At 43.5% G+C, this 21539-nt stretch overlaps 1 protein-coding gene across 2 annotated transcripts; it reads left to right on the forward strand.

The window, feature by feature from the left end:
• The first annotated feature begins 449 nt into the window (after positions 1-449).
• Positions 450-19840, forward strand: mnta (MAX network transcriptional repressor a). Of its 2 annotated transcripts, XR_013504947.1 has the most exons (7): positions 450-661; positions 5144-5777; positions 6077-6118; positions 6487-6598; positions 15582-15774; positions 16226-17376; positions 17421-19840. XR_013504947.1 is itself a non-coding variant. In XM_078284366.1 (6 exons), the coding sequence occupies exons 1-6, from the start codon at positions 589-591 to the stop codon at positions 17041-17043; spliced, it is 1872 nt and encodes a 623-aa protein (XP_078140492.1). In that variant the 5' UTR covers positions 450-588; the 3' UTR covers positions 17044-19840. The 2 variants fall into 2 exon arrangements, 1 of the variants encoding a protein (XP_078140492.1); XM_078284366.1 differs by having other exon boundaries at positions 16226-19840.
• The last annotated feature ends 1699 nt before the right edge of the window (positions 19841-21539 follow it).

Consider the following 21539-nt stretch of genomic DNA (forward strand, 5'->3'; position numbering starts at 1 on the left):
AAAAGGAAAAAAACGCAAGTGTTCAATAAATCTAGTCGTTAATGAATGTTTTCTTCCGCCAGCAACAGTTCATGATAAGTAAACGGCTGAAGTGGTTGCTAAGCGACACGTACGTAGCTGTGTGAGTAGTGAGTTTCGGTTAGCGTATTAATATCTAAATTTACGGCGGTCACAGATGAGTATTTGGGTGTTTTTACAACGATGACGGACGTGACTCAGCCCAGAAGACCCGAGGACCGGGGCTATCGGTTTTTATTAAATTGTAAATTGTTTTTGTAATGTAATCCCATCCAAGTCATGTTCCACGTTTTGCCATTTTCCCCACTAATGTGCATGGGGAGGGAATGTGTCTGTGGGCGGTTACAAATGGTGCGTGGTTCACAAACCTTATTTGTTTCCTACTACTTTCAGCGCCATCTTGTTGCAACTCTTCTACGTATGTGGAAGAGTTTCTACTGAGGGGTATCCGATTACCCTTTTTCCAGCTTCATAGACTGGGAACCTCTCCCTAAATAGATAACCGCATATCGCATTTGCTTCATCGTTTTTCTCTGAATAAAAAGTCACAGTCTCTCCAAAGGGAAAGAAATGAGCATCGAAACGCTTTTAGAAGCGGCCAAGTTTTTGGAATTGCAAGCCCAGCAACAACAGAAAGCACGTGGTAAGTTGAGTTTTATAATAAATAATTATGTTTATGTATTTCCAAAATTGGAAACTAGTGATAACCGTACTGTACTCTGCAAATCAGTTAAATGTGTCTCTGGAAAAAAAAATCTTCCTGTCTGAGTCTAAGGTGATCCCCCGTTTAACGTTGTTTGATCTTTAAACGCTGTTGAATGAAAAATTCTAATTTGCACATCGCTGTTTCATTGCTTTTGTATTGGATGTTTTAACTATACTGAAATAAATGTGTTTCACTTTCAATCAAGGATGTGATAGTGTTAGTTTCATATTCATTTAGGTAGCTGCAGACGCGCTGCAGATTTTTTTCGACTCTTCCATTGGCTCACATCTCTTCTGAAAGTAGCCTTATCATTTTTATACAAAATATTAAACACTGGCCACTGCAGCTTCGGGAATTACTGCATTGAAACCCACTGCATAGACACGTACAGGGATGGTCATTTGCAACAATGGTATAAATGAGTTATGTTGTAAAGTTCTCGTAACGGCCCACACCGTCGCTTTTGTGCCAGAATCTATTTGCCATTGTGCATACTGCTACAAAACATTTTAAAACCACAAACACAAGATATCTGAGGAATAAAGGGCGGTGGCGGAGGGAATGCCGAGCTCGTTTTACATAATGACCTGACACCGCCGGGGTATCAAATGACGCTCGCTCTCAGGCTTCCCCCCCTTTTTACGCATGTGCTTCTCAGTCACGTCGATCCGTGACATTTCAGAGTGATATGTTATTAGAACTTCGTACACCTAGATGTTTGTTTTGTTTGTTTGCTTGTTCGTTGTAACGTGATAATACAAACTCCCTGGTGCTTCAGACGCTGGACAGCTTCAGTCTTTTGAGTGTCTGTCGATGACGTGTACCACAGAGCCACGCCCAGTCTCTGTAACAGCGGGGAGGGACCGCCCTTTCCACCACGTGCGTGCTGGGCACTCCTCCCCAAAGATTGTGTATTAAGAAGACGAGCCACTCAATAGCTCAAAGACAAATTTGCCCATCACCCGCTCTGCAAAAGTAATATGCTTATAACTTGATTTGTGCATTACTTTTCTAAAACAGAGCTTTCAAAGCGCTTCACTATCAAGACTACATGACACAGAACCAAGGCAACAGTTGATAAGAGTACAGCGGCAAAAACAAAGACATAGCCATAATGGTGGGTGGCAGTGAGATAAGGACCTTGGTTGGAGACGGGATACGAGCGTACCGACCAATTTAGTGGAACAATGATGGAAAGATAAACATTACATCCACACATGCTCCCTCCTCGTCTAATTCAAAGACGGCATAAGCATAGCCGTTACCATAGCGACCGATCAAGTGCAGACCTCGAAGTTCCTTTTCTTAAAAACTACAACTCACAAAATCATAAATGCTCTGGATTTTCTCAGTGCTTTTGGTTTGTATGCAGTAAAAAAGCTCCAAACCTGATATGTTTAATGGAAGATAACATATCCCGAAACCTTTTCCCAATCCTCTGCACTTCGTGATGACATTTGTCGTACCCGAGACTGATGGCAGAGTGAGAGCTCTTGCTTCTCCCTCCTCTTTGCTCCTCCTGCCCTACTGCATGGGGAGAGCAGCGGCCCCCTCCCTCCTCCCTGCTACTCTAGAGCAGGTCACTGTGTGGAGGAAACTAGGCCAGTGTTTCTCTGCTATGTGCTGCTGCAGTTATATAACGGCAGAAGAAACCCCTCTTGTTTTTTGTGAGCGTTTCACATGTTTTCCTCTCAGCGAAGAGACCCCCCAGTTTCGCGTGTACTAAATATATCAGCCATTTGGTTTATCAGTGGAAAGAAGCGGTCTGCTGCAGAGCACAACAACCAGGACACTCTGTCCATAGTGCTTTTTTCTTTTTTTCTTTTTTTTTTACTTTGAAGAAAAGGTGGTGGTTTCCTGTGATATGAAATACAACACTACACATTTTGTTTCGGATGCACCACTACAAAATGTAACAAAATACAGTCAGATCCCGGTAAAACAATCTTGTTAAAAGCTGGAGATGTCGCTTCATTCCCTCCTCCTTCAGATGATTTCATTCTTGGCTTTTTTTTACACAGTATATCAGTAATTCTGCTTAAACTCTCAGTATAATAAAATCTCAGTATAACAATAAATGTAGTGTTGGTTATATTATTTAAGCTTCCTGTTCAATTTTGAGAAGATGAAGACCTGCAGGAATTTACCAGTTGATTGTAGACCTTGTTCAAAAAGTGACAACCTGGAGCACACAAAATTTTTTTTGTATGAATATTAAATATAATTCTGCCTCATGTAGCATGTTTGCACTTCATTTCACCAGAATTATTCTCCTGCAGTTAGACAAAGCCTTAGTGCAGGCGATTAAGGCCATGTTTGCTCATGGGAGGAGTGTAAAAGCATAATAACTCTTACCAAACTGCTTCTGAACTTTGAACTCTTAGCTGCCCGAGGTTGCAAATCGTTGTGGTAGATTGTAATTTTGTGGCGGACTAACTATAGTTCCCACTGGAGAAAATATTAAGCGTCACCTGGAAAGGTTAAGAATTTACAAGAGGTTAACTTGAACCTGAATCACCAGCATTGAGTGCTGGCTCTTTGCTGAGCTCGTAAAATCATTGGCTACCTTTCAAGGCAGAGATATTGGAATTCCCAATGCAACGTTCAGTCTGCTTCATATCTGAGACGCTGTTTAGACTGAGGTGGATCTCTGTCGTGGTGCTCTTCCTCCGAGCTGCAAGCTGGCGCTAGTGAGAGTAGTTTTTTCCACCGCCTCCCCAAGAAATGACATGTAGTGGCCGTAGAGGACGATCTTCCCATGTTATTACAGTATGTCATTTAGCAGACACTTTTGTTCAAAGCGACTTACAATACGTACATTTTGCCATTTTGTCTGTTCATCTTTACGGCCTTGATATTTTACATTGTGTCATGGCCTTGTCCTTGGGGACAAGCAGCTGCATTGTTATTAGACTTGAGTGTCAGAGCTTCCTTTTATGTTTGCAGGTACCTATTTCCCTTTTCTATAATCCTTAAGATTGACATTAGATTGACCTGGCTCTTAATAAACTCCCCCGAATTTAGTTACGTCTGCTGCTGAATTGAATCTTGAGGACTGCAGGCGAGGGACCATTGTGTAGCATGCTGAAATGGCCCTGCTCCACCCCTTGTTGATGCAAAAGACTGCTGCTTGTCTCTGACGACTCTAACATCACAGCTGCCATAGCAACTGGACAGCCCCTTCCTCCGGCATCCACACATGGGTGGCGGTGGGAACCACACGTTGTTAGGGGGTGGTGACTCTCGCATATGATTGGACGGCACAAAGCTGATGGATCTCGGAGATTCTGCCCCCTCCTTTTCGCCGAAATGTATGCACACATTATCGAGTGTGTTTCTTTGTCTCCAGCATGTCCAGGCAATTACCTTTGTCACATTACGTACGTTTTCAGCTGTCCCATACTGCTAGAATAACATGTCAACAATCTTCCTTGCGTTGGATGCACACAGACAGTCCTTACCATCGCTTGGCTGTATCTTGTCTGATCTAGTTTGGATCCACCACAAATAACCTAAGAACCTGTGGGAAACACTGATTCATCCTGCCTTGCAGATAAGTATAATATAGTGGAGTGAGTTGGTCATAAAACGATCAAAACTGGCCCAATTGCCTCTTTGTTGGATTGTGCTGTGGGAAGCTTCCACAACAGTGGCATAGACAAAAAGAGTGAAATAAACGGAAGGCCAATAATTGCATATTTGCTCCGATACAAGCTCTGCTTAATGGAAGGTGCAGGATATTGTAGTCCGTCTCAAGCACTTGTATTGCATTATACATGGGTTCTTGTCAAGCCATCAGAGATCCATCAAAGAGGGACAAAGTCTGGAGTTGCGTGTGTGTTGGATTGGGGGGGTATGGCATCATATTTCCATTCAGGCCTTTACAACGGAACAGTAACACAGAACAGAGTACACTGCAAGACTATACCATTATTATTTTACCTTTCTGTCATAGGACACTGGTAAGAGTGGAAAACAAGCTCTAGAAGTGTTTCTTGGTTGATATTTTGCTCCTTGGCCGTGCTTTATTTGCAGTGTTCTTGCAGTGGATAGTCAATGTTGGTGTGTGTATTACTGCTGCCTTGGTACCAAAGATTTCCTAATGGTTTGTCAATCGTTTTGTCAGTTTTTTTGTATTCATTTTTAGCCAGCAAAAGTTCCATGAGGGCAGAGCGAGTGAAAATAGGCCTATTGATTTCCTGTCACACAGTCTCCTGTATAGCTTAATCAAAGTTACCGTTCTATTATTAATTGGTGAATGTTTCTCTGTCTTTTAATACATGTAGTGGCCTATTCATACTTTGTCTGGTGGCACTGTACTTTGAGGTGTAACAGTGGTTTATAGCACCTGGAGTGGGTGTGGAGGAAACAGTGGTATTTGTTCTGTTTCCCTGATCTGATGCCTTGTTTCTTCCACAGAGGAGAATGAATTAAGGGAGAAGCTGCGTCTGGAGCAGTTGACAGAGCAAAGGCACTCTGACGTCAACTACACCTCACCCATCCACATCAACAATGTGGCCAAAGCAGAGGATCTCCGCATCGAGTGCCGCCCGGCCCCCGTACCGCCCCCGCTGCCTCCCCCCTCCATGCCCATTACAGTCATCCCCATCCCCGTGGTCACCCCCAACCATACAGGCTCACCCGCGCTGCCGACTGCCACGCTCTCCCCTCCTGCAGCCCCGCACCTAGCCTCTCCCAGGAGGGACCCTCATTCCCCTCCGGAGCAGAGTGCCGCCGCTCTGCCTCTCTCTCCGCAGCCCAAATCTGAGCACCCGTCCTCGGTGCTGGCCGCCAACCACAAGCAGCCGCAACAGAATCACCACCATCACCCGCAGCTCATCGCCCAATCTAGCAACACTAAACTGCAGCAGCAGCCGCCCCAGCAGCTGGTTCAACGCTACCCAGGCTCCATCGTCTCGCCCCCCCAGCAGCACGCCTTACTCCCCCAGCCGGGCCCTCCGCCTCCGCAGGCCAACCTGCAGAACAGCCCCATCAGCCGGGGGAGCCCCCCTGACGACGGGCGCCACCTGGACAATAAGAAGCGACCTGGAGGGTAAGTCTAATGGTTTGTCCCTATTACTTGGTTGAAACGAACTTAATTTGAGTTATGCTTTTGGATGTTTGTTGTAACTATGTATTACTAAATTGTCATTATGACTGAAGTTATGCAGAGATTAAAAACTCTACTTTGAGTTGGACGTCCGAAACAGAATATTGTGACTAATTTATCTGCCTGCAGATATGTTGATGAAGCAATGGAGCTTGAGTACGTTTCATTGGTTGATTTTATTCTTGTTGCGTTGCCCCTTTGGACACCAAATTCTTAATTTGCTCTAATTTGTGCTTTTACAGGGCAGGCACAAGAGAAGTGCATAACAAGCTTGAGAAAAACAGGTGGGTTCAGCCTGTCTAGCATGGGGCCACCTCAAAGTGGAGATTTGAGTTTTTTGCACTATGGATTTGAGATTAAGTGTACATATTTATTCATTGTCTGTTTTTTCCCCAACGGGTTCTGTTTCTTAGAGCAAATTTCCCTCTGAAATTGACTGAGATGTCTTGGTTTTTCGTAGCTGTTCTTATTCTCCATTCCAAGGTTAAATGCTATGATCTTTTTAGTCGAGACCTATTTAGAAATAGTGTTGCGTCATCAGCTTTGTTACTTATGCTCAGCCTTGAATAGAAATCCACAGTCTTGAAGATGGCTAAAGTAAAGCCAAGTCTGGCCCTACTCAAGTCCCCTTTCTGTGCCTTGTGTCTGCCAGACGAGCACACTTGAAGGAGTGCTTTGAGACGCTGAAGAAGAACATCCCCAACGTAGACGAGAAGAAGACCTCCAATCTGAGTGTGCTGAGAAGCGCCCTGCGATACATTCAGGTAAGCTGGTGGTTTCTGACGTTTGATTCGGACCACTTCTAAGCCCCTCAATATGTGAACTTTTCAGCAAGCAAGTTCTCATGGGATCAAAAGTGAGTTGGGTTCCTCATAGAGCTGGGTATAGTCATGGACCTTCCGATATGGTTTTGGTACTATGGGTTATTATATGCTACGGTTGTATGGAATCAATGTTATATACAGTATATATAGCTGAAATTTGCTGTGAATTGATATGATACATGGTATCTTTTTTACTATTGTGGTATATGATTATGTCCACCATTGATATGGAGGGGACAGATTGAGCAAAAAACTGATTTTGATAGTTTAATTTGTCAATTAGGCAAATTGGGGTTATGATTGTAAACAAGGCACACTTCTGTGTGTTGTCGTGCACTGAAATAACTGTAATAACGTCCACTTTGAGAATGCACAATTCTTTGTGCTCTAGTGAGTTGTCTGTTCTTCTTGAAGCTGCAGCAAAATGAGCACTGGTGTGACACCTACAGGAACAGAGGTCTTTATAAATACGAAAAACAAATCCTGCCTCGCTGTAGCAAAACTGTTTACAAGTATCGATATCAGGATTCGTAGAATCAATTTTGAATCCAAAACATACATTTGCAATGTATTGTTATAAAAAAAAATAAACAGGCCTAGTTATTCACATTATGTAGTCATGTTTGTTTTGCTTATCTCAATAATGTCCCTGTTTGTTGTAGTATAAGTTGCTATGGTTATTTTGAGAGAGAGTTGATTTGAAAGGGCACAAGCCAAGGCATCGCAGGGAGAGAGTTGGACATTGTGTTGGATTTTAAGGCAGAAGACACGTCCCACAGTAGTGTCCAGTCAGGTTAAACGGGTTGAACTTTAGGCCGTTTGGTCGTTTGGTCTTTAGGCCGTTTGGTCTGCTCCACTGCCTCCAGGTTGGGACGTCCCACAACACTAACACTAACATCTACACTACTCGATTTGATCTTTCTTTTTTTCTTGGTTAAGGAGAGCAGTTTTTTTAGTTAGTCCCATAAGGAGTTTGTGCACATTCATAGCTCCGCTTGCCAGGGTCTGACACACCATATATATCCTATTTTCCCAGATGACATTGTAGGACCAGGTATGGTCACTGGAAAGAAATCTTTAGAGCAAAATACAAAACTAAAACAGCAGCAAGCGAGCACACCGTCCAGAGAAAGCTGGACTCACTAACGATGTCTGAACCTCTTCATCCACCTCCTCCCCCACCAGCCACTAAGAGGAAGACGTTTAGGTCCGAGGAGTGGACAGTTCTCTGGGTTTTGAAGTAAAAACAAATTCAAATGGTTACCTCATGCAACATGCAAAGTTGTCTAGTGCAGCTTTAAATAAAATATAGTATTTGCATCAGGACTACAAGTTTGTGGCGACTCTATGAAACAACATATAAAAAGTCATATAATATCAGGATATTTTTTTCTAGAGAGTCATGTTCTACTCTTTATTGCATTATTACCTGCCTTTATGCGTTGCTCTGCTTATATCCTCACTTCATCAGTCAGACCATTTTTGAGGGACTAGGTGTGTAATATTTTGGATGTGTGCCATGTTCGCAAATGACTCATGCATTTGAGGTGTGCTCTGTATCATGAACTCTGAGAGTAACCTAGTTGTAAACAGCTGGTACAAAGGTCCACCGCTGGCCTAATTTGCCTCATGCGTACCTCTTGGGAGTGCCAGTGTTCCCTGTAGTCTTTGTTTTTTGTTGTTTTTTTTCCTTTTTTTTCATTTTGTAGAATTTGTTTCTGAGAGCGATTCAGGATCAGGTGTTTCAGTTGAGGAATGTCTCTTATTGGTTATTTATGCCCCAATATATGGACTGTTGTGCTGTTATTGTAACATTAAGCACAATGCATATTATTATTGCATTAAGGCCGGCAGATGGGTTGTTGTATTTACATTTTTCTAGCTGTGGGTGGGATTTTCCAGTTGTGGGGAGGCACCGCAGCTAAATGAATGTGAAGGAAACAGTAGAGGGTCGTATCTTTTAGAGCTAGAAAGAGTAATCTTCTTAAGTCACGATCTGTTGCACTGGTGACTGCAGACTCAACACCTCAATAGCATGTTATTAGGGCTACATTGTAATTTACGAATTATTTGGTAATTAGCCCATTTATCAGTTCTAGAAAAAAAGAGGGCAGCTGCCCAGTCACTAATTACGGACAATATTACGCAATAATAATGCTTCCAGCTTTTTTTGTGTTGCCTTATTTGCATCCTAATTATTGTTATTACATAACACTGGCGTAAGTTCAGCAAAATTTGAAGAGGACTCTGTGCCGCTGATTTGGTGCTCTCAGTAGCAGCAGTCTGGTTATTCCTCTCTGCGCGTGGATACTGAGAGAAACTAGGACAGCGTGGGTGCAGAGCTCATGTCACCCAATCTCCCTCCCTCTGCCCCCTCTCTGTGTGATTAAGCAACACGGTGTTCAGTGTGTTGTGCTCGACTGGCAGACTGACCTGCCTTTCTTCTCCCCCTATCAACAGCTGAGCCGGACTTAGGATGTATTTAAAGCACATGGGCCGAGAAACAAACAAGCAACCAGGGCTGATGCCATTTTGCTGTATTGTCGACCATTACAGCCTCCTTTAGCTGTAAACATTTGTTAACTTGTGTGCTGACAAAGTGAGCAGAACACGTGAGCTGTGAAAGCAATCAATTTGACAACTTTTCAGCAAAACAAAGGTGAATATTTAGCAATGAAAGTGAATGAAAGTTTATGTGTCTGGGTACTGTATGTATCTACACAATTTGCCTCTAGGTCAGAACAGTCTAGTTCCTTGATAAGTCTTATTATGAGTATCTCTTTGCCACAAGCTGGTTTCCCTTTCTGTTATTGGTCAGGCCAGTGTTGTTGCATTGGGGGTTGGAAATAAAGGAAGGGAACTTTGGGATACAGGGAGGTAAAAAAAAAAAAAGCCAAGCACATCGTGTACACTGTCATCCTGACATGGAGGGTACAGGCACGCGTGTCCTGACTGCATGCCCCTCTCTCCCTGCATGCTCCCTACTCCCCCCTCCCCTCCCCCTCCCCCCTATCCTCGCCTTCGTTTGGGCTGGCAGCAGAGAGGCAGTCTGCACGCAGGACCAATGAGCACAGGAGAGGTTCAAATAAGAGGCTTTAGGCTGAGGATTCCATTTCATTTGATTCATCTTTCCCTCTATCTCCAGCGTTCATCTGGGAGCGAGTAGAGTTGTTATCTGTGTGTCAGTGAAGTGGCCGCCGTGCCTGGACTTTATCAGTTTCCCCCCCGAAAGTCACTAGCTTGGCCAACAGCTACACGGTCTGATAAGTCCCACTTCCTCATTTCATTTCTTCTTTGCTGCATAGAAGCAAGTGACTCAGCAAGTGATTATCTATGACCAAAAACCTACATGCCTAACAAGCAAGAAAATGGGTTATTTTCCCACTGCTGTCGCAGTTTTTCCTGTCTGTGTTTCAAGGTCTGCAGGCTGCATTTTTGTACAGATTATTTTGCTTTCAGATCGTGACTATTTTCAGTTTTATTTATTTGTATATGTTGGACATCTTAACATCTTGGAAGTGGGTTTGGGTTTTCACGTCAAATGTATTTACCTTTGGCAGACAAAACTGTTGTTCCAAAAGGCTTTTCCCTCGAGCCTGTAGTGGCACTGCTAAAGCTGAGAGCGTAAAATACACCCTGATGTATCGGAGCTCCTCCTTGCTACTCCCCCTCCCTCCCTCCCATCTTGCCTTGCTCTGAGCTTTTAAGGCCACATGAGCAGCAAGCACATGGCTAGCCTGAGCCGCGTGACGTCACCCCCCCGTGCTGGGCCCCAGCCCAGCCCCGCAACAGGCTGGGCTGGCCGTACCATCGGGCTTGGCTGCCAACAGGAGGGAGGGAACATGGAGTGGTAAACACAAGGCTCGGTTTACTCAGCTCGCGCTTGATTTCCCCTCAAAGCTGACTGAACTTGTTCTTCCAGTGCTAGCTCCTGATTGCCAGTTTGAAATGTGTTCTGCCATCTGGTGGGGAAACTGCTCCTAGATAAGGTTGCTTGGACACACTATTCTTTTCTATTCTTTTCTGTGTCCAGATGTCAATGTTCTATTAAGGTTTGATTATGACATCTGATTGAAGCTTGACTATGGTCCATCAAACACAGTTTGTGTGTTCCTTGTCTTGAAGTCCCATCATTGCCTTTGGAAAGAACTAGGTCCATGTACGTAATAGTCTGGTTCCTTCAAAGCCTTTCCTGAAGGCCCAGTTTCTCTGATTGCTTTGACATTTTCTTATTTATTCAAAAAAATCTTCCCTTGCAAGTTAAAATCAAGACCTATTTTGTTATCCTACACATTCCTTTGAGAATCAGGGTCATTGTTGTTAAATTTTCCAGCTTTCCAGTCCCCAGCTTAGCCTCAGTGAAATGGGTCACCTTGCTTGGTTAAAAGTGAGTTAGGTTATGCATTTCTTTCAACAATTGAGTTGTGGTTCTGTGTCAGTGGGTCTGTGTATGGGTTGTTTGGTGTGTGACTTAGGTTTGTCTTTCTCTTCTGCTATGATGAGCGGGCTAATCTGTATCAGCAGATTGGTGATCATAATATTGCTGCCCAATCATGTTGTATTTGTGCGTGTAAGGAGCACTACAGCACGGCTACATTAAGGACTTCTCAAAATGAACAGCCACGTAAAATATTCCTGGTGACTCTAATGCAGCATGGTCTGGATCGATGGCTGTATGATCAGTTACTTGCCAAGATGAGGTAATTAGGCCAGTTCTGACCAGCACCAGCTTGCACATGAGAAATGGTTTGCAAAAGTAGGTATTTGCCTTTTTCTTCTGACAAGCCTTTTATTGTTGAGTCAGGCGCCACGTGAAGGTCTCTGTTCCAGCTTGAAGGCACAGTAAGACAAGGGTTTATGGTTACAACACGGTCACAAGACCGCCGCACAGAAGCCTGATCAGTCAGCCAGGCAGAGTAGCACGTCTGCAACGTGGCCTCCTGTGCTCCTGGCCCTTTAAGAAAGCCCAGCCTAGTGCAGTCTGTCTCCGGCTGCTGCAAAAGTGAGTCAGTGAGTACAGCTTGTACTGCTCTCTTTCAATCCCCCGCTATCTCCCGCCCTCCCTCCCTCTCTCATTCTCTGTGGGGCCATGTGCTCAGCACTCGCATTGCTTGTGACGGCGCTTGAGCAGTGTTTACCTTCCACACACACACACGCACGATGCAGTCTGTCCCTGCGCTGATCTACTTTTTTTTTCACACGCACAAACAAGGCCTAGGCGGGGCCTTGTCTCTCTGCAAATGGAAGGAGGAGGTTTGGGGGGTTGGGGGGGGTGCGGTCATGTGCAAGGAAACAAAAGCCCCCAACCTCCACCTCCCCCCTTTTTCATGCCGTTGACTGCTATGACAACATTAGCTGCAGTGTTGCTTTTGTAAAGGGGATTGCTTGCCGGAATCAATGTGGCAGATGAGAAAGACCTGGTTGCGTGACTTGAGGATGACGGTCATGTGCGACCCATCTGCTCTGGACTTGGTTATCAGGTTTACATGGTTAATGTAAGACTAGCTGCTGTTTTGTTCACTGCCCTTGAATGGGGTTGAGAAGTTAGATTTCTCCTTTCCCTATCATCAAATCCAGCAGCACATTGCTAAAGCAACAAGCATCGCGTCGGCTCTGTCCACCATAAACACTGTAACAGTGCGAGTTCACTGGGTCTTGGCGCTTGTGGAGCACGTTCTCCCTCTCTCCCTTTCTCTCTCTCTCTCTCTCGGTGACTCAGTTTGTGGCATGCACAGCTGTGGCGCCACTCTCTTAAGTGCTGCCTGCTGTTGCGTGTGGGCAAAAGGGGAGCAGTGTTAAGTGTGCAGAATAAGTCGGTCTCTTTGTCCATCAAACATCAACACAGTCCACATGTTCCACAGGTTTTGTCGTGTGTTTTCTACATTGTCATTTTGCCCTAATGACAAGTCCTTCTTAGATGGGCGCTCAGTATGTGTGGAATGTTGAGGCTGGTTACACCACAGCTTCTCCCCATGCATGTCAGTCAAGTGTTTTCATCACTACACTCAGCATGATCAGAGGGAAGACTTTTCCAAACATTGTTTTGATGATGAAACATAGTGTCAATGATTTCAAGAAAACTAAATGGTACCATTGGCGCATAAAGGTGCTCATGGTCTCTCAGGTTACCGAGGAAACCTTCATAGGGTTTCAGCTGTTTCCATGACAACTAAAGAGGGCACTTCAGTACTTCATTTATTGAGACCAAAGATATGTTACCATGTACAGACCGAAGTATATCCCCAAGCTCTTGTGATTGGAAGAGAGGACTATCGGTTATCTCTGAGAACTGTTAATGTCCAATCACATGAGTCAGAAGTCTGTCCAGATGTTTGAGTTCATGGTAGGGAACACATGTACCTCATTAGTTAGTGGAGCGTATGATTTGTCCTGCACGCCAAGCTCTAAAAGTGCATGTTAACAATATTAGCCTTTTTCTATCCACAGTTTCCGTGTAGCTATGAAAAGACAATAAAACTGTGCAACACCACGTCAAAGTCAAGCAGAGTACCAGTATTTGTGACTGATTGGAGAAACAGTGGTTTGAGAAATGGTGCTATACTTGAGGCTTTGCAGAACCACTCTATCACTATTGAGTTTCACACCATTGGGTAAGGGAGGGGGAAATGTTTATATTAATATTTATTTATTTTTAAACAGTGGTGACTTGAGGTAATTTTGGTTCTACACACATCTGTTTTGGTCCAGATTTTGGGATGCATCGTAAAAGTGCAATTTCTAATGGCCTGTTTATGTTATGGATGCAAACTGGTAATAATTATAATGCTTTTGTAAGATTTTAGCAGTTGCGGTAATGTGTGCGATGTCTGAGTGAGTGATTGACATCTCCCCCAGCGGGAAGGAGCCCAGGCTTGGCTTTTGCACAGACAGCACGCCGTTCTAATCCTGGATAAGGACTGGAGACAGGTGCAGAATTAGACAAGGCCCGCCTTTTGTCCCCCTTAGCTATTTATACATGTATATTCTGTTGTAGATACACACGCATGCACCAGCACACACACAAACCTCTCTCACACTTACACATGTATCCCACATACACAATAACTCTCTTTCTTACACATACACACAGATACCCTTCTCTCTGTCTCTCACTCACACACAGATGACTCGCACAAATACATTCACACACACAGATGCCTCTCACATGGTGGCATGAGCACTAACAGGAAGTTCACTCTTTGGGCAAATGGCTTTATGATCCTGACTCATCAGGTTGCTGGTAACAGATTGAGAGTGCGTTGATTTCCCACAGTCTCACTTCCCTGAGCTTCACCCACTAAGGCTACAGAGTGTGTTGGACAGCTTGTTTCAAGCTGTTGAGACATACCTGCTCCTCTTGATGGAATATGTTGACGCATGTAATTACATGAAGTGTTTAATTTCAGAACACTAATCCCTAATGGCAAAACTCCATCCTGTTGGTATTGTGGAAGAAAATCATAGCCAGCAGTCACTTTGACAGAAACGTTGTCAGTTTTTGAGGGCAACTGATCATTTGGGAATGAAAATCGTAGCTTTATAGTTTTTAAGTGTTTGGCGCTTGTTTATGCGTATGGATAATACTTATGCAGTAGTTTGCCATTTGTTAAAGTTCTGTTCAGTTTTCAGAATGTTTTGAACTTCATCTCCCATACTTTTATCCCTGTTGCTCTGTAGTGGGGAAGTCCACCTCGGTTTGTTTAGTTTTCTCTTGTCAGCTGACCGGTTAAGGGAAATTGGGTCACAGAGAGCCATTGCCTGGAAGGACCTCCCACTTTCCATATTCAGCTCCTCCCTCCTCTTTCCCTCCCGTCTCTCTCCCTCCCTCCCGCGTGTCTCTGGGCCTGTTACTTTCCTCCAGCACATGCACGGGTCTTAGTTTTACTCTGATACATCTTTTGTTGGATATATTCCTGCTTAGTAGTCAAAAGCACAACTTGGGTGTCGTGCAGGCTATTTGTTGAAGTTTATGAAGGTAACTAGCTAATCAGACAGATGCCCAGGTTCTTGAAGTGTTGTGATTTTTGGTGTTGAGCACCAAGTTTGACACTACACACACACACTGCAGTTTTTCCTCGGAGGTCGTTCCCTGGTCTCTAGGAATCTAGTGGCGGTTGCTGTTGGCCCAAATCAGCGGGACTCACTCACTCTTGAAGCTTTATGTTGAATTGTCCGGGATTACTTGTGTATATGAGGAAGCTGATATAACTCTAATTTTCAGTGGAGCATTTGAAGTCCGATCTGTCATGACATTGTACAAATGATGAACAATGTAATAGATGTATTATAGTATAACTTAAAATAAATAACAGAAATTTAGGTAGTAAGCAGGTCGGTATGAGAGCAAAATCACGGGGCTGTTGACACATTGATCAGATTTTCTAGATTTTAACAATGCATGTAAGGTCTGGAAGTAGACTAGTGATTACACATGAAATATAAATGGGGGATGAAAGTGATTATTTTTGCCCAAGCATTCCAGGGCTGCTGGTCAAGTCCTAATCCATAAAGTAGTAAGGAATAAGGAGTGTTGTGAATTACATCTGCTGGCGGCAGCTCACAGCATCCTAGAGCCACTCACTTGTACAAGCTCTGTTGAGGATTAAGATTTGTGAACTGTGATGAGAAGATTACTTTGTCATTAGTGCAGTCAAAGCCCCTCGACTGACTTTGCAAACATTTTGTAAATATGCACACAAGCCTTGCAAACAATTCAGGTTTACAAAGCAAAGTAGGGTTACAATTATTTCCTTCCTATTGAAAAAAGACACGGCACATCCCCACCCTGATTCCCCTTCTGCAAACCGGAACCTCATTTGGATCAAACGTTTTTGAGACTGTGTTCAGGGAGGCACAGAAGTATTAATCTGATGACGGCATCATGGGAGGAGGCCCTTAACCATCTTCTGCTTTCTCCATTCAGACTCTGAAGCGGAAGGAGAAGGAGTACGAGCACGAGATGGAGCGGCTGGCCCGAGAGAAAATAGCCACGCAGCAGCGGTTGGCAGAGCTGAAAAATGAGCTGAGCCAGTGGATGGATGTGATGGAGATCGATCGCGTGCTCCGACAGACAGTACAGCCGGAGGAGGACCAGGCCTCAACCTCAACTGCCTCAGGTACGCTATACATCAAGTCAGGGAAGGGTGACTGGTCGGGCCTCTGCAATACAGCCCCCACATAAAGAGTTTGCATATATTTACTGTAATGGTCAACATTGCAGAAATCAATTTGACTTCAGTTTATGAACCTTGAATAAGAAACTATTTGGTATCTGAAATGAAATGAAATGTCTTCTGTCAGACAGTTCTGAAGTTGGTTGTATATTCTCACTTACTTTTGGGTATTCTGAACTAAACCACTTTCTTTTGGTTGGTATGTGTGGATTGTGATTAAATGTAAATCCTATGAGAATCTGTCACTGTTCTAACATACAAAGACAGAACCAGAAATTCCACCTACTCTTGGAGATTGTTTTTATCCAATTGTTAGGATTAGGATTATTAGAAGCTGTGTGAATTAACAGTATTAAAATGTTACTGAGTTAATTCTCCTCTGTTGGTGCTGCAGAGGGTGAAGACATCATGGATGACGACCTAGACGATGAGACGGTGCCCAGAGCACCGACTGCCTTACCCACCGTGCCTCAAACCATGCAGCCTGAGCTGCGCAAGACTGTAACCCCCACCCTGACCCTGACACCCACCACCACCTCCCTCATCACCCAGCACATCTCCATCCAGCACACGGCCCCGCTGCACCCGGCGCAGCTCCAGCCCCATCTCCATCCCCAGGCAATGACTCTTCAGCAGCCCATGTCCAAGCCCACAGTCCCGTCTACACTTACAGCCACAGCACCCAACACTCCCACCACCCCCATTCAGGCCTTACTCCCCACCCAGACACAAATGGTCACCGCCTCCAGCCTGCATCCCACAGTTATTGCCCACGCTTCAGCTTCCCACGCTTCCGTCATCCAAGCGGTCAACCACGTCATCCAGGCGGGCGGCCCCAAACATATCGCCCACCTGGCTCCCTCCACTACCACTAGCTCTGTTCAGTTGGCCCCCGGCCACCAGCCCATCGGCCACATCACCGTGCACCCGGTGGCCCACCTGGGCCAGCATCTACCTGCGCTGTACCCCCAGCCGGTGGCCGTCACGCAGCCCACCATGGTCGGTCACATCGCCCACACCCTCACCCACGCCCACACCCAGCTGAACGGCACCGCGCCTAACCAGCCAACTGCCACCATTGTGGGCAAGCAGACAGCAGTAGGTGCCCAAGTGGTGACCCACCACCCGCAGCTGGTGGGCCAGACGGTGCTCAACCCTGTGACAATGGTGACCATGCCCTCCTTCCCCGTCAGCACTCTGAAGCTGGCCTGAACGCCGCCACCGGGACCGAGCCGCAGACGGGCCGCAGAGGCGGGCAGGCGGAGACGCCTCCGGATACGGAGAACCACAGGCCTCAGACCAAGCCATCAACAAGCCCACAGTGAGGGAAGATAGTTGCTAGACGCCTCGCTGATCCACAGAATTGCATTACAATTGAGAAGCATTACAACTATTTAAAAGCAACTTGGAACATTCCAAAAAGAAACTGCAAACCTGTTTCAATAATGTTTGTCTACCATGGTATCATGTAAGGTGAATGCAATCTTGATCCTGAAGTTGGGATATGCCATGCTGCTTGTGTTGTTCATGGTGATCATGTTGGTTGTGTGTGGCAGTATACAGTGCAGTGGAAAGAATCCAGTGGGCAGATGTGCAGCTTTAGCCCCTCACTTCCCATCCATTATTGCAGATACTGGAGCACTAGTTCAGAATGAGTGAGTCAGATTTGTGTATTTTCACACAAGACTTGTTGACGCTTCGCTTTATGGAAATTCATAAAGGAAGACAAATTGGTGGCTAGACTCCATGTTATCGCCGCAATGATTGTTTGATTATCCAATAGTAGATGGTGTGCTCAAGAAGCTGCACTGGGTATTGAGAGCCGTGACAGCGTAGGATCAGAGTGCTCAACCCGCCATAAGGAGCACATTGAGAATGTGATTTCAAGGCCCTCCTCCTCTCCAGCAGAGGCACATGGCTGCAGGGAGAGAGCAAAACCACGGACTGAACTACCCTCCTGCTGTGGAGCTGTAGTTACCAGTGATGTTGCGTACAGCACTAGCTCCCCCTGCTGGTTTGTGTGGTTATTGTAGTATTTATATCCTTGTAACACCGAAAAATCCTCCTCTAAGGTTGCTAATGGATGTCATTCAAACAAGGGGCCATTAAGAGTTCCAACCCTTATTAAAGTAAGGGTTGGAATATGTGGTTTTGTCAGGTTTAGGGTTGGGATTAAAGGACAATCACATTGTTATGGAGTGTTTTCCTCATCTCCAATATTTGCCTGCCCTTTAAACATACTGGCTACTGTTGATTGTTTGAGCACAACTACAAGTCAGTATTTTAGGATGAGGTTGTGCTTCTCTCACAGCTGCTGCTGATTCTAATCCAGTTCTGAAACAGCATCTGAAACGGGCTCAAGAGACCAGTTAATGTTTGCATGGATATTTTATTTTTGCAAATAGTTTTCTTGTTTGTTGTCTAGTATGGATGCTTACATTGTGTTTACAGAAGAACGGTGTGGCATGGGATCAGCTTCTACTTGGACATGCCATCTAGGTGGAAATGACACAGCTAAACCCATATCAGAATGAATGGGCGTTTCTGCCGATGTCCAGGTGCTGAATGTCCGGAGAGGATATCGGAGATGAGGGAAAAGCTCCGTCGGTCTGATCCTGCAAGTTTAGGGAGCCGCGTGTTTAGGGAAAATTGGATTTTGAATGTGAATCCATAATAGGTCCAGAAAGTATAGTGAAACGTGTGTCTATACTGTCATGTAGGGCAAATGGTAGTAGGATGTGTGTTTGCATGCTGTGATTGCATGCCATGATTGTGTTACATTAGTGATCATTTTGAAACTGAGGACCCATGGCAGTACAATCTGTTGTGCTTTAGTAGATAGTGTAGGCCGGCAGACTTTCACATGTTGCAGTAGTAATGAGATTGTAAGGGTGATTGGCAGAAAATCAAAGCTATGTCATCCTGTAGCTCTGCCATCCATAACCTTTGGTGGGGATCCGGTACATTTATCTTACCCAAGATGCTAAGTGTGCCAGCACCTTTTATACGAACGAAATGATTGCGACAGCTGGCGTAAAACCAGTCCATGTATGTTTTTTCGAGATTACCCTTTCCAATTCAAGCACTGTGATACTGAGTTTCTAATAGTCCCAATGAGCAGCAAACCTGGTTTACAATTGTGCATAGCACTTGCTGGAACAGCAATAAGCTATGCTCTCCTAACTTAATCTGAATGTATCGATCTGTGAAAGGACAGAGTAGCGCACTCATCACAAGTTGTTAAGCCCTGGTTTTTAAGAAAAATACGATTACTTTATTAAAGTATAATGTGTATGTAAACGGTATGTACACATTCAAAACAGATTTTGTATTTTTAAGATTGACTGTTGCCTGTTTCATCTGTAGAATAATTTCTTCTGTTCAGTGTAAATTTTATAATATAGCTTTTTTTTTTTTTTTGTCTGGGACCATGTACAGTACTGTATATCAGGGGGTGACTACTACAGACCTCTTTCCACATTGATATCACATACAGTCACTTTGGAAAGTTTTCACTCCCTTCATTTTTTGTGTTTTGTTGTGCTGCAGTATGATTACAACAGGCACTTAGTGGTCTGTTAAAGTGGAAAGATTTCAGGTGAATCTATATCATTCAAGTAACACTTTTGTCAGCATTTTTTTTTTTCAGATTTTATGCAAATTATGCTGAATAAATGCATTTTGAAATCATATTGTAGCAAAACAAAACATATAAAAGTTAATGGATTGAAATACTTGATGAAGCAACTATATAATTGTGTTTTCCCTATGGAGAAAGTTTAAGTTGTATATTGCCTGTAAATTTTGGGCTGCATTTAGATCTAATTGTCCATTATGTAAGAAGATGAGGGGAGGGGGGGGACTAAAGATGCTTAAAGAATAAATTGTATTATGTTTACAAATGTCTTGAGACACTTTTTTGTGACCTTTACTTTTGTGTTCTAGCATAAGTTTTAGACATCATGTCAGTTTGCTGTTTGAAGCACCTCACAGACGCAGAAGTAAAGGTGAAGTACTTTGCTCTGGACTGCAGTTGCTGATCACAGAAAGAATGAGTGGCAGTGAAAAATGTAGGATTGTATAATTTGTCATGCTCATATTGAACCGTTTAGTTCAATACATGAATTCAGAAAATTTTAAATGTAAGGCACAAATTGAAATTGAATACAATGGCTTAAAAATGAATGTGGAATTTAAAATTTGGTTTTCCCAATTCACATTCAATTTTCTTAATTCAGACTGAGTTCTGTGACACACCTCTGGACAGAAGGACATTGGTTCCCCGAGTGTCCACTGGAAGGCGCTCGCCTCCTCCAACACTACTTACACTGGTCCTGCCCCATTTCATTTAACTGACTACAAGCCATGTACATAAATATCTATCTATCTCTAATGAAGGAGACATGAAATTATATTTCTCTTTTATTACAATATTAGAATTTGTACATATTGTCCTCTCCATCCACATCACATTTATAAATTTATTACATAAATATATTCCAAAAAGTAGAATGACAACAAAAGACAAATTCCATATAAAACAAACAAATTAAGAAACAAGAAACAAAAGAAATACCTGACTCTGATGCTTGTTTTTGATCGTCTCTGAAAGCTGGGTGAAAAGCTCAGGGAATGTAAAAAAACAAAACAAAAACAACAAAAACCTTATCAATGGGCCCTAGAAATAAAACATGGCAGAGTCATCTCAAGCACCAAAAACAAGTGTGTATCTTGCCACACGAATGCTTTGCAAGAGAAAGCAACTGAGGTGCAAAACAAAAAAGAAACCTAAATTCATTCAATAATTTTGATCATTATTCTTAGCTTTCATGTTATTCCAAAACTAAATTCTCTCTCTCAATAACATCTCCATAGGTTGGGATGGATACAAAATTCACACTTACAATGTAAAATGATTTATGTGAACTTTGCAAAGGGAAAATCCAAAACTCAGTACAAATTAAGTTTGTCATTATTGGCTTTGGTTATATGATAAATATTCAAGGTTATGTCCTTGTTTAAAGCACATGTCCAAGATATTAGTTCCCTTGAATTGAGGTCATGTCATAACCACACCAAAATAAAAATAAAAATCTATTCATCTCAATATGTCTTTCATCCAAAGATAATTTAGATACGTATTTTCATTGTCCATAAAGAACCTCATAATCAACAAATTGATCATTCTGCAGTCTGAGTAACCTTCACAACACATGCAAAAATAAATGCATGCACACACTGCATGGCTTCTGATGCGACCCGTCCCTTACACACTCGCCTCATGCAACATAAGGGTCTTGTCTTACCAAAATCCCAATCAGACATCTAACAACTAGCAAGTATCATCAGATGAATGCTGTCAAATCTGTTCTGTGTTGGTGGAAGCGTTTTATCATGATGAGATGAACAGCATCTGACTCAGACTTTGAAACAACTCTGCTTTGGGAAACTCTCCACATAACAAATCTATACTCCTTTCATTAAAAAAGTAAAGTTTATCTTAAATATTGATATAGCAATCAGTGAGCAGTGGTTTCTTATGCAAGTTAAGACCAAGACTGACCAACATTGAGCAGAGCTGCTAACATCCACACTATCAGGCATTTGAGGGTGGATAACTGGTGATGATAAACATGCAGATATTGATAAGACAGAGTTTAAATAAAACTAAACAACCCTCACATGAAGATTAAACCAAATTTACCAAC

The sequence above is a fragment of the Centroberyx gerrardi genome, chromosome 6, assembly GCF_048128805.1.
Source record: "Centroberyx gerrardi isolate f3 chromosome 6, fCenGer3.hap1.cur.20231027, whole genome shotgun sequence".
Classification (NCBI taxonomy): domain Eukaryota; kingdom Metazoa; phylum Chordata; class Actinopteri; order Beryciformes; family Berycidae; genus Centroberyx; species Centroberyx gerrardi.

What these genes read in the sequence shown, in the direction of transcription:
- mnta (XM_078284366.1), top strand. Translation starts at nt 589, where the DNA reads ATGAGCATCGAAACGCTTTTAGAAGCGGCCAAGTTTTTGGAATTGCAA. An exon ending in AACAAGCTTGAGAAAAACAG is followed by an intron (nt 6,119 to 6,486) that starts GTGGGTTCAGCC and finishes TGTGTCTGCCAG; the next exon opens with ACGAGCACACTTGAAGGAGT. An exon ending in GCGCCCTGCGATACATTCAG is followed by an intron (nt 6,599 to 15,581) that starts GTAAGCTGGTGG and finishes TTCTCCATTCAG; the next exon opens with ACTCTGAAGCGGAAGGAGAA.